This window comes from Brettanomyces bruxellensis, chromosome 4 (genome assembly GCF_011074885.1).
Source record: "Brettanomyces bruxellensis chromosome 4, complete sequence".
Classification (NCBI taxonomy): domain Eukaryota; kingdom Fungi; phylum Ascomycota; class Pichiomycetes; order Pichiales; family Pichiaceae; genus Brettanomyces; species Brettanomyces bruxellensis.
The window spans coordinates 158,412-170,667 of record NC_054685.1 but is presented as its reverse complement, the minus strand read 5'-3'; the positions used below and the strand labels follow the sequence as shown (position 1 = coordinate 170,667).

General features: G+C 35.3%; 4 protein-coding genes and 1 non-coding gene across 5 annotated transcripts; 3 read left to right on the top strand and 2 right to left on the bottom strand.

The window, feature by feature from the left end:
- Positions 1-7: 7 nt before the first annotated feature.
- Positions 8-1,888, bottom strand: BRETT_001631 (uncharacterized protein; the record flags this gene model as incomplete). Its single annotated transcript, XM_041280177.1, has 1 exon — positions 8-1,888. One exon carries the CDS (start codon positions 1,886-1,888, stop codon positions 8-10), a length of 1,881 nt encoding a protein of 626 aa, XP_041135060.1.
- A 2,866-nt stretch (positions 1,889-4,754) lies between these two features.
- On the top strand, positions 4,755-4,836 carry BRETT_001630. The gene has a single exon. It is a non-coding gene; the product is annotated as a tRNA-Ser (tRNA).
- Positions 4,837-5,394: 558 nt separating this feature from the next.
- BRETT_001629 (uncharacterized protein) lies at positions 5,395-7,128 on the top strand (the record flags this gene model as incomplete). Its single annotated transcript, XM_041280176.1, has 1 exon — positions 5,395-7,128. The coding sequence occupies one exon, from the start codon at positions 5,395-5,397 to the stop codon at positions 7,126-7,128; it is 1,734 nt and encodes a 577-aa protein (XP_041135059.1).
- Positions 7,129-7,206: 78 nt separating this feature from the next.
- Positions 7,207-9,630, bottom strand: BRETT_001628 (uncharacterized protein; the record flags this gene model as incomplete). The annotated part of the gene is made up of 1 exon (XM_041280175.1): positions 7,207-9,630. The coding sequence occupies one exon, from the start codon at positions 9,628-9,630 to the stop codon at positions 7,207-7,209; it is 2,424 nt and encodes an 807-aa protein (XP_041135058.1).
- Positions 9,631-10,396: 766 nt separating this feature from the next.
- Positions 10,397-12,223, top strand: BRETT_001627 (uncharacterized protein; the record flags this gene model as incomplete). The annotated part of the gene is made up of 1 exon (XM_041280174.1): positions 10,397-12,223. The coding sequence occupies one exon, from the start codon at positions 10,397-10,399 to the stop codon at positions 12,221-12,223; it is 1,827 nt and encodes a 608-aa protein (XP_041135057.1).
- Positions 12,224-12,256: the final 33 nt, after the last annotated feature.

The following is a 12,256-nucleotide window of genomic DNA, read 5'->3' as shown; positions in this document are numbered from 1 at the left end:
TAGCTAACTAAATAGAACTTTTTTTTATCTTATTCACTTGCATACGAAGGCTTCTTTCACTCTCCTCAACCCAATTCAAACTTTCAAGGTGGCTGTTCAAAAGTTTTAATACATCCTCAAGAAGGCCTTCCTCTTCGTCTGTCTTACTATTTGAAGTAAGTAGAGAACGATTGAAATTGTCGTTCACCTTGTTTACTTCGGATATCAATGAGGAGAAGTTTGTTCCCAAAGAATTCAATCTCATTTCCAAAATCTCTGCGAGTTTGTAAGATTTTTCTCTCACCTGATCATTTGTCAACGAACCGATTGAACCACCAGAGGTTACGGTTACAATTTCAGAAGATCCACCCTGTCTGGAGGAAGAAAGAAGAGACTCTGACTGTTTTTCATAACCTGTGAGTAGTGTTTCTAGCTCCTCTTGTTGCCTTTCGATGTATGAGAGTGTTTGATCTATCTTGTTTTGCTTATTTTCACATTCCAATGAATCTGAATAAAGCTTAGTAATCTTTTCTGAAGAAGAAACCATAACCTCATCCCATGATCTAATCTTTTCACCATAATTCTTAAACATCTTAGAAGCAGAAGAAAGCTGGTTCGTCCACTTATTGATAAGATCATCTAAATTTTTATTTGTAATAGAAACTTGTTTTGGTTTAAAATCTTCAACCTTCACAGAAGCCTTCTTCTCGTCGTTGGTCTTGAATCCTGGAAGTGCATGTTTTTTGCCATTATTTTCATTTGTTGGTGCCTGCTTTAATTTATCATTATTTTTCGAAGAATCAAACGTGAATTGTGATCCTTTTTCAGTTATAGCTGATTTGTTGGTTTTTGTATCTTTATCGACTGGATTTATAGCCTTTGCACCAAAAGTAAATGTTGGTTTATTCACGCTACTGCTGGAGTTTGATTTGGAAGTATCGTCCTTAGTCACGCCAAATGAAAATTTTGGTGCGCTTGTTGCTGGCTGCTTTTTATTTTTATCGGAGTCCTCAGAAGAGGGATTATCCTCCGCCTTCTTTGTTAGGTTACTGGAAATACCTGCAAAGTTAAATGTTTTTGCATTTGAATTGTCAGATGTACCGGCACTGTTGGCATTCCCCTGCTTTCCGAGCAGGAAAGTGGGTTGACTTTGGTTTCCTTTCGCTGGTAAAGCAAAACCTGAAGATGCTTTCGAATCTGAAGATTTCACAGAGGTATTGCCAACGCCTAAAGAGAATGTGCCACTGCTATTATTCTCTTGAGAAATATTATTCTTCGCACTTCCAAACGAAATTTTCGAAGCGTTTGCAATATTTTTGTTATTATTTGCAGTACCGAACGAAAATGAGGGCTTGCTTGAAGAATTTTGGTCAGATAAAGATGATCCGAAGGAAATCTTTTTGTTACTAGCGGTTGGAACTTCATTGGAAGCCGATGATGAAAAGTTGAAAGTTGGCTTACTTGCAGTTGAATTGGCTTTCTGGTTAATTGCATTTCCAATTGGTTTACTGTCTGAACCACCAAAACTGAATTTGGCATTTCCTGCTTCTGCACTGTTGCTGCCAGACCCAAAGCCAAAAATAGGACCACTATTGCTAGTTTTTTTGGTACCAACACTTGAATTCTGTCCTGGTAAAGTCTTGTTGTTATTATTGGTACCAAAATTAAATGTTCCGTTTGTATTACCGTTTGCACTCAATGAACCGCTCTGACTTTGACTATCAAAGTTAAAGCTTGGACCCTTATTCCCGGAAGATTTATTCAAATTCAAACCAGTAGAATTCATATTGCTGCTGCCAAACGAAAGGTTGTTGTTGCTGTTGTTACCTGTACCGGAATTGTCACCTCCAAAGATATTTCCTGAAGAGCCATTACCGTTTTGATTATTTACGGAAAATGAAAACACCATTTCGCTTCGGTCGTTATCACTGATATTAGGAATTTATTCTGGCTTGTTTAGCTGAAGTTTATTTAACCTTTGTGTTTCGTATTTGTATTTGTTTGTAAAAAATGTGCCTTTTTATTTTGTTAAAAAATGTGTATGATAATTTTCTTCGCAAACTTTCAGTGCACGGAAGAAATTTTTTGAATATGAGTTCATGCTTATCGCAGTAGGATTTTGCTTTTAAGTGAAAGATGCGTTAACGAACTCTCTGAACAATTACAAAGAGTAATGTGACGTTACGCTGTTCTTTCTGCTTGTTTTTCTTCTTTAGGTAGGCAATGGTATTTTTTTGGTTGTGTTAATGATTATTTTTAGCTATGGTAATATATTATAGACTTTGCCACTTTCTATGATTTTTCCAAATTTGATTTAAGGGATCTTTTCCCAATTTAAATTTTTATTTTTGCTTACATGGTTAATATCTGTTGACTAAATTGACTTCTTTTGGAAAATTATTTTCATATGAAAACGACACAAGTATCATTACAAACTATATGGAATGATATCTATTCTTTTGAGCTTACCACTTGATCACTCCAATGGTGGATTCTGGCATTAGAATTGGTAGTACAACCAAAGCCTTTTAAGTAATGTTGATCCAAGTCAGCAGCCATGATGTCTGAATATATAACTGTGGTACCGCATATCAATCAGAGTTATGTTTCTATTCTTTCATGACTATCACACCATCAATAATACAGACCTTTAATGGTTGAACAGGTAATTCACACACGAAAGAGGCATATGTTACACCAAATAGTCCCAGCATCCAAAAAAAAAATATATATCCAAACTTATTTGTTTTCCAGTGTGAAATTCCAGGTCACTATTGTGTTCAACTGAAGGTTTATGTCAAAATGTATACATTTTTTGATAAGTAGTTGTAAACCATGCAAATTCCTTTTCTCTTTAATTGAGTCATGTAATAAAAAGAAATAAAGTAGTACATGTACGTATGAGATGATTCTTAATATATGTTGAATGAATTATCGTTAAAGTTGGTGTCACAAACTTCAGTGTAGTATTTCATAATATTTGATGTATATGAGAAGCATGCCGTTGAATTTGCACAAAAGGGAATATCGTCATATTATGTAACAATAGCTCAATTTGTAGAAGTGTATGTCCACAAAAACATTCTAACTTGATTTTATGTGTGACACTGATTGCTTTATTAAGTTCACGTTCTTTCTAAAAGAGGCCTATGACTTGAAACTTGTCTCTTTCAATTTAACAACTGTTTTTATGTCAAAGGCACATTAATGATAAATTTTATCAAGGACCTAAAAGCCTAACACAAAAATATCACCGTGTTCAATCATTAATTTGAATGGCACACTATACTTAAAAAATGGCAGGTAAAGCTATATGGTATGATAACTGGTGAGACATTATCAAAACAATAGAAGTATAAAACGATAAGGTTCTAAGTAGAAGAAGGTCTATTGTCTAGGTTGTCGTACAAGAAGAATGACAACTACTTAAAGCTGAGATATCCTCTTGTATCTATACTAAACCTTATGTACAAGTTATATACTACAATAAATATCAAAATTCTAGACTAATCTGGTAACACTAACCTCAGCAGACATAATAATACCCCGTAGGTTCCAGTATTATCGGACATATGAGAATCTCACCTAGTATTAGGTAACATATTTGTTAAAGTTAGTGTTACCAGATTTATATAGTATTTCGATACTTATCGTAGTATGTAATAAAGAGTATGTATGATAATATACGAAAGGGAATATCTTCACTTTATATAGATGTAGTTCTCGTATTAATCGGATGATATAACAATACCATCTTTCCTTACTTGACTTACTTGAACTCCATTGTTCGAGAGCTTCATGGTTTTGACATTAACAGCTTACAGAAGAAGAGAACGGGAAGAATAAGAGAAAAGATAACAAGAAGATAAAAATAAGAAAAACAAATAAAATAAATAAAAACAAGTCATTAAAATGAATACTAGATTACTTCGAATTATAAACATATACAAAGGGGTGCTTTTATCTATATCCTAGTGAATACAAACTAGTTGATTATTTCATTCTACATTACTTCTGCACTTACTTAAATTATATCATAACATTCTAAAACCATTATTTTACAATATACAATACTTCATCTTTTAGTGGTTTGATTCAACACTTCAAAACAAACACACAAATCACTTTGCACTTACATAATCTAAAATAATTTAGGTTCAATTATAAGCAGATCCCTTACAAGTGATGTGAGGGATCGAACAAGGAAAAGTCACGTGTTATCCAAATGGTTACGTAATATTATGAGCGAAGCAACATGAGCGAATTATTTATTAAAATTGGACGACGAGATGCAAATATTTTATTAAGCAGAAAAACGAGAAAATATTAAATGAGTATTTAGCCTTTTTGGAAAACTCAAGATGAAGATAAGAAAGAAGAAGCAACAGCTTAGAAAAAAGAGAATAAGAAGAACAGAGATAAGAATAAGAGAAAATATAACAAGAAGATAGAAATAAGAAAAACAAACAAAACAAATAAAAAACAAGTCATTAAAATAAATATAATAACACTTCAAATTATAAACATATACAAAGGGGTGCTTTTATCTATATCCTAGTGAATACAAACTAGTTGATTATTTCATTATACATTACTTCCGCACTTACTTAAATTACATCATAACATTCTAAAAACACTATTTTACAACATACAATACTTCATCTTTTAGTGGTTTGATTCAACACTGCAAAACAAACACACAAATCACTTTGTACTTACATAATCTAAAATAATTTAGGTTCAAACCAAAGCAGACCCCTTACAAGTGACGTTCTGTCAGTTTGTCCGAGTGGTTAAGGAGAAAGATTAGAAATCTTTTGGGCTTTGCCCGCACAGGTTCGAATCCTGTAGCTGACGGTATAATTTTTTTAGATCCTCTCTCCTATGGAGAAGATGATTAATTGCCATCTTCTCAAACTCAAATTAATTGTGACTTACGAAAAATCGAAATTGTTTAATATGATTAGTATTGTTTCCTATATGGGAGCTTTGAAAAGTAGTGTGTGGATACCAATAATTATGTTATCGATGCCTTTTTATTTGGTATTATGGAAAACCAACCCGCGGTACGTTACTTATCGTCGCAGGCCCAGATAAGTAATACCTTTCGACTTCATGACACTTCTCTTACGTACGCTTTATAACTTTTTTAACTGTAAGCGTACCTTTTACCTTTTTTATTTTATATTTGGCACTCACATATACAAACAGAACAGAGTTTATATTCGATACAAAGAAGCAAAATTCGTAAAAGATAATGACAAATATTTTGTTTGACATTGATATTGAAGATAGGCATTCTTTACCATATTTAAAAACTCAAAATAGATGAATTCTGATAACGAGGGGATCAAAAGCGATATAGTCATCTTAAATCTGGTTTATCAGACCTGCAAAACATGTAGAAGTCAGTCAATGAATCATTTTGAAAAGGCTCAATTCCTGGAAGGGAGATTTTGCCCTGTGATCAGGAAAAGAGCGTTTTCCACAAGTGAGACTTCACAATTTGACTCTACTAGGGGGAGAAGACTTCGCAGTATAAGAACTTCGGAATTGAAGGAACAAAATACGCTTAGAAATGATAGTGATATTGAAGATACGGCAGAAGAAATTCGAAATGAGTATACCTCTGGTTTCAAAGATACGACCCCGCCTCAGTTTGAGTTTCAGAGGGATTATAAAGATTCAGAAAATAAGAATACCGGGAGAAAGTTAACTTCGATGAAGACGAACAACTTGAATTTTGAATATGATCTTGGCAGATCACATTTACCGGGCAGAAAGACTTTGATCAAAGGATCATACCCTTCGGTAAAGCCAACAATTGGCGGAAAAGAGAATGCATCCGATACAGGTTTGCTGTTGAATAGGAAATCAAAGCAGCAATGTAGTCGTGGGTGTTCTGACGGGGATTTGACTTTAATTTCTAGTTTGCCTCATAATTTTTCTTCAATGACTTTTAGTCAACGAAACTCAGTACTCGACCAGCTACTACCAGATGAACTGAAGCGCAATACAAACTATAAGAATCATATTGTGAAGTTGATCAGACGACATTCAATGCATCAAGATAAACCATCTGCTACAGCTATTTCATTTCTTGGAAATTTTTCTTTCAGTGATAGCTCAACTCGAGACAACAGTATTAATACTGCTGATAAAAACAAAATCGGGTCGCTTGTTAATGGAAAATGGGTTCTAGGAGATATTTTCAATCGAGGCACCTTTGGAGTCATACGGAAATGTTTTGACATTGATGATACATCAGATGAAAAAGCTGTTAAAATCATTGCTACTCATAACTCTTTTTACTTCGTGAAAAGATTTGAGACGGAAGCTTTAATATGGTCATTAATGCAGCATGAGAATATCCTCAAGCTTCAAGATGTCTGCTTGACGAATGAATACATTTTTTTGGTTATGCCAAATGTCTCTGGAGGATGCCTTTATGATATTGTAAAGATGTGGGAGGCTTATAGAATACCTCTTGGCAAAAGGTTTGAACAAATTTTAGGTTTCCTTAAAGATCTTTGCTCAGCGTTGGAATATATACATTCTAGGGGAATATATCATGGCGATTTGAAGCTGGAGAACTGCCTTGTTGATTCACAACATGAAAATTGCTTACTGCTTTGCGATTTTGGAATGGCGAATTTTTTTGAAGATTATGTCAAAAATAATATCCATGTTTCGCCTATGACGAGACAGATTCTTAACGATTGTTCATTGTGCGGAAGACAAAGTGCGCACGAATGCCCCATGGACTGTGAAGGCTTCTCCTTTCCAGATGATGAGATAGGATCATTACCTTATGCTGCACCCGAGCTTCTCAACCCTGAGCCACACAGTCCCGATAATTGCTGTGACATATGGGCATTTGGTGTTATAATGTACACGTTAATAACCTTAAAGCTTCCATTCTGCCATAGATTTGAACCTAGAGTACGTTTACAAATAATTCGATGTCAGTACGATGATCAATTTTATGGACAGCAGCTTGACACACTTAGCAACACACATATTAAAAACACTATGATTGACCTCCTTCAAAGTTGTCTTACTTTGGAGCCGGCGAAACGTCCAAATTCCGATGCCATTTCCAAGATAATTTTTGAGGTTGCAGAATGTTACAAAAAAGTATACAATTAGCTGAATTTCATAATTATATATATTTAAATTATTTGATATACGGTAAATCAAAATGGTTACACATAATTCAGTATTGTTTCACGCCATAGTAGACACTGTTTCAAACAATGAAATATGTGACTTTTTACCATCAGCCGTCTGCTCGCCGGCATCTCTTCTAGTGTATGCTGACTCCGAACGGTCCAAGAGGTCCGTTATATCAGCTTCACTTAAAACATTACTATCAATATCCTTAGTTTTTACAGTTTTAGAATCCAAAAACTTCTTCAAATTGTCCAAAAGCTCATCATTTGTATTAGGCACCTGCTTTTTCCTTCTAAATGTCAGGTGCATCTCGGACGGCTTTTGTAACAAAGTATGAAAGTCACCTAATTGTATAACAAGCTTTTCAAGCCTTCGCTTGGAATCGGCATTTGCTAGAAGAAATTCCTCAATCGTATGTGCACAAACTAAACGGTAAACCAATACAGGCTTGGTTTGCCCAATTCTATGTACTCTGTCCATAGCTTGAAGGTCCACTTGTGGATTCCAGTCTGAGTCAAAGAGAATTACAGTATCTGCTGCTGTTAAGTTTATTCCAAGGCCACCAGCTCTCGTCGATAATAAAAACACACCTGACTTTGATGCAATCTTGTTGAATTCCGATATTAAAAATTCTCGATCACTTTGAGACGTTGAACCATCAATTCTGCAACAGCTAATATCACGGATCTCAGTCAAATAGGATTGCAAAATATCAAGCATACCCGTAAATTGTGAGAATATTAGAACTTTATGCTTTTGTTTTAATAGAAGTGGGAGAAGCTGATCCAATATTTGCAACTTACAAGAGTTTTGGATAAGATCAGAGGTCAATTTTGTGTCATCATTCCATGGAAAAAAGAATAAGTATGGTGAATCGCATACTAAACGTAATTGCATCATAACGTTCTGCAATTTTTTTCTATTCACTTGCTGACGGACAAAGCTCCAATGCTTAAAAAGATCATTATCCTCCTTTGGATTCTCATCATGTAATTGTGACAATACATATTTCTTGAGATCACTTTTGGAATAACTCCTTTCAGATGCATTATGATTGAGGCTCATGTAATCCTCGAAGCCCTGAATATACAACAAATCCTTCAGGTGTCGAGAAAGAATAGCCTTATAGATAAGATCTTGCTTTTTGGAAAGTTTTGAGTATATGATATACTCTCGCTTTGGAGGCAATCCCTTCATCACATCTTTTTTTAATCTTCGTAACAAAAATGGCTTGAGAATAGTATGCAAGTTCTTAACCAACGTCTTTTGAATTTCGAGGCTCACTATGTCGTTAAAATGTTGAGATACTGCACTAGAACTATCTTCTTTTAAATTCTCAAATGCTGAAAAATCAAACCACTGTTGGAAAACTTCTACATCATGGAAAATATCAGGAAGAATAAAATTAAGCAATGACCAGAGTTCATCCAAATTATTTTGTAATGGTGTGCCTGTCAAAAGCAAACGATTAGACGTTCGTATTCGTTTGAGCTGCTGAATCAAAAGACAATGCGAATTTTTCAACCTATGTCCCTCATCCACAATTAAATATTTCCAATCTTTTTTTTCCAAATATTTAGAATCCCTAATGCTAATTTCATAGGAGGTAACAACAACATTTGCATGAAATAAGGTCCTCCTTAGATTAGCCCTCTTATCCTTAGATCCAACGTAAGCAATAACATTAAATGTTGAGGCAAATCTATGAAATTCATCTACCCAATTTGATACTGTACTTAATGGGCAACATATCAAAAAAGGGCCGCTAATTCCTTGCTCATATAAATATGCTAACATTGCAATACTCTCAAGAGTCTTTCCTAAACCCATCTCATCTGCTAGAATGCCATTCAAGCCATTTTGGTACAACGTCACCAACCATTGCATTCCTGTCACCTGATAATCTTTCATTCTGCAACCCGTAATAAGTTTCGGCTGTCCAATATTTGGTCGCTCAAATTTCTTCAGGGAATTTTGGGATACTCTGGCATCTCTTTTCTTAACATTAGACTTTATTTTAAGAAGATCAGTAATTTTCGATTGAATCATCTTACCTTTTGTTTTATTTCCTTGCGTTCTCTGCTTCTTCTTCAATGGACCTGCAAAGTTTGATACATTTGACTTAGAAGTATCCCCTAAATGTTTTCTTATTTTCTTATTTTTTCCTTGTGAAGAGAGGCGGCTTTCCAATAAAGTATTCGCAATAATACTACTGAAAAGCTGAGATCTCTTCACGAGTTCGTCCAACTTTTTCAATTTTCGGCCATTCGATAATCCTTCAAATTCCTTAACCTCTTTCTTAAATTGTTCACTGGAATTTGTGTCATTAGCATATTTTTGCTCGAGCAACTTCAGAATTCTCTTCTCCTCTTTATCCTCACCTTCTTCTTCATCCGAACCGTAAACCGATGTTGATGGCGTAGATACTCTGGAAGATGGAACAACAGATCCTGATGGTGAAGTTGAAGGAGAACTCATAATACCAAGATTGTTAGGTAATTATTCTCTGTTTCTTATATATGATAAATTTAGTTTTTGGGGTTAAATTGAAGGTTAATCTTGTTCCACATCTACTTAGGCTTAATTAATGCGTTCCATTGAAGGATGGGGAAAAACTAAGCGCAAACGCGACGCGTTTTTTTTCTGCAGTGCTAAAAGAAAACGAAACATCTACGCTTTAGGTGTAGCCGCATATATATATAAAATTAATATCAACCATTACATATGTTCAGCTAGGTATTCTACGATGAAGACAGAAAGAGAGTCACGAAACTGAATTTATAGGTATCTCCAAACCTATGACGTCCTAAGGGTATAAATCTAAGAGGGTGTTCATTTACTCCCCCCCTTTCTCTCCAAAAAGCGTACATCCGTACATATATCAATTACGAAGAAAGCAAACAATTGGGTGGAACAAAAATTTTTTTTTCTCATATTTGGGAAAACGAGCGTCATAATTTAGTTAAAGTAAAAGCAAAGCTTGCTGATCTAAGTTTTCGTCTTTCGTTCAGGCTCCATCCAACAAGTTTTTTTTTTTTTTCATCATCCCGTTGTGCCGGTACACTGGTAGTAAGTATTCCTTGAATAACAGTACGAGCTTCACAATAAAGCATATACATATTGTGGACTAACAGCGTAATTTGCTTGCTTGTGCGCATTGAAAACGATAATAAAAAACATTTAAGGAAAAAGGGGGAAAACCAAAATTACAGTTCGTAAATCTAAACACGTTCTTTTTAGAAAAATGAATGAATCAGAGGAGAAGAAACACGATGAACAGGTAAATGCACCTGAGCATAATATATCTCCGGAGAATGTTGAAGAAGGAGATGCAGATCCCAAAGTTACTAAAGAAGAACTTGAAGCGAAAGTGAAGAAGATGGGAGAAGATGCCAGAAAATACCTTGCTAAACAGACTAAGCCGGTGATTATTCCATCCTACGCTAAGTGGTTTGATATGAACAAGATTCATGACATTGAGAAAAGATCATTACCAGAGTTCTTTGCCGGAGAGTCACGGTTTAAGACGCCATCCATTTATAAAGAAATGCGTGACTTCATGATAAACACATATAGATTAAATCCATTAGAATATTTGACTGTTACTGCGGCAAGGAGAAACCTTGCAGGTGATGTTGCGACTATCATGCGTGTACATGGGTTTCTAACAAAATGGGGCCTCATCAATTTTCAAATTGACCCTAAGACCAAACCTTTCTTAATGGGTCCACAGTATACGGGTCACTTTCAGGTTACCTTGGATAAGCCATCTGGATTTGAACCTTATATTCCACGAGAGACTAAACTGATCGAGTCGCAGCTGGAATCATCTGATTCAAAAGATACAAGCGAGGGGTCCCATGATAATGAGGAAGAACCTCCAGCTAAAAAGATAAAATTATCCGACGAGGATGATAGTCCAAACGTTCAAAAGGAAGATATTCCAATTAACTTGGAGCTTAGACATAACATATATGATTCAACACAAGATGCGTTTACTTTAAGAAACGAAGAAGCTAATAAAAATAATAAGCTTGCTGGAGTAAAGGAACTTTATTGCAGTATTACTGGAAATGATATAACAGAAACAAGATATCATAATTTGAAAAATAAACAAAATATATCATCTCGCGCATTTGAGGATGCCCAATTTCCATCAACATTCAAGAGTGCTGATTTCGTCAAGTTGAACAAAATCCAAGCACAATCTGATTCGAATCCTTGGTCCGACCAAGAAATTTTACTTCTTTTAGAGGCAATTGAGATGTATGGAGATGATTGGAACTCAATCTGTGGTCATGTTGGTTCACGAACCAAGGAGCAGTGCATTGCAAAGTTTATTCAACTGCCTATCGAAGATAGGTACTTGGAGAAACAATTAAATAAAAAATCATTTTCTAAATACTTGAAGCAGCTTAGGATTTCCCACTTAAGGGATGCAGACAACTCAAGTGGACATTCGATGGAGGCATCATCTTCAACTATGACTTCAAATGCTCATGAGCTACTAGGACAGCTTTTAAGAAGTGTTGACCAGACTACAATAGATTCCTTGAAAAAGGATGCGGATGCAACAAAAGCAGCCAAACTCGCTTTTGGCGCTTTAATAGGAAACGCAGAAGGACGATCTCAACAAGAAAAGGAGAGTGAAGATAGATTAATATCAACAATAGTGGAGCTTTCTCTAAAAAAGTTCAACTTAAAGATAATGCAGCTTGATTCCATCGAGAAGGAAGTCGAACAGCACAAGAGAAGTTTGGCTCTTGAGAAACATAACCTTCTTGTGGATAGACTTTCTTTACGGAAACAGGCACACAACGTGAGGGCAAAATTGCTTAAGGCCAGTCAACTTGGTGCAACAGACAGAGGTCTTCAACTTTGTGAAGAAGCAGTTTTAGAGGCCAATAAGGCACCTAGAGTTGTTATCAGCCGCAAAAATGAGTTAGTGGTTTCGACCGAAAACGAGGATGATGATAATATAGTCGATGAGGACAAAAACAATGACCAGGATGAGAATGTTCAACCATTAAGCCTGATAGAACCTCAGAAATACACAATCTGGAATGCTTGAGAAGATTTAACAAGTTTTCTTGATACAGAGTGG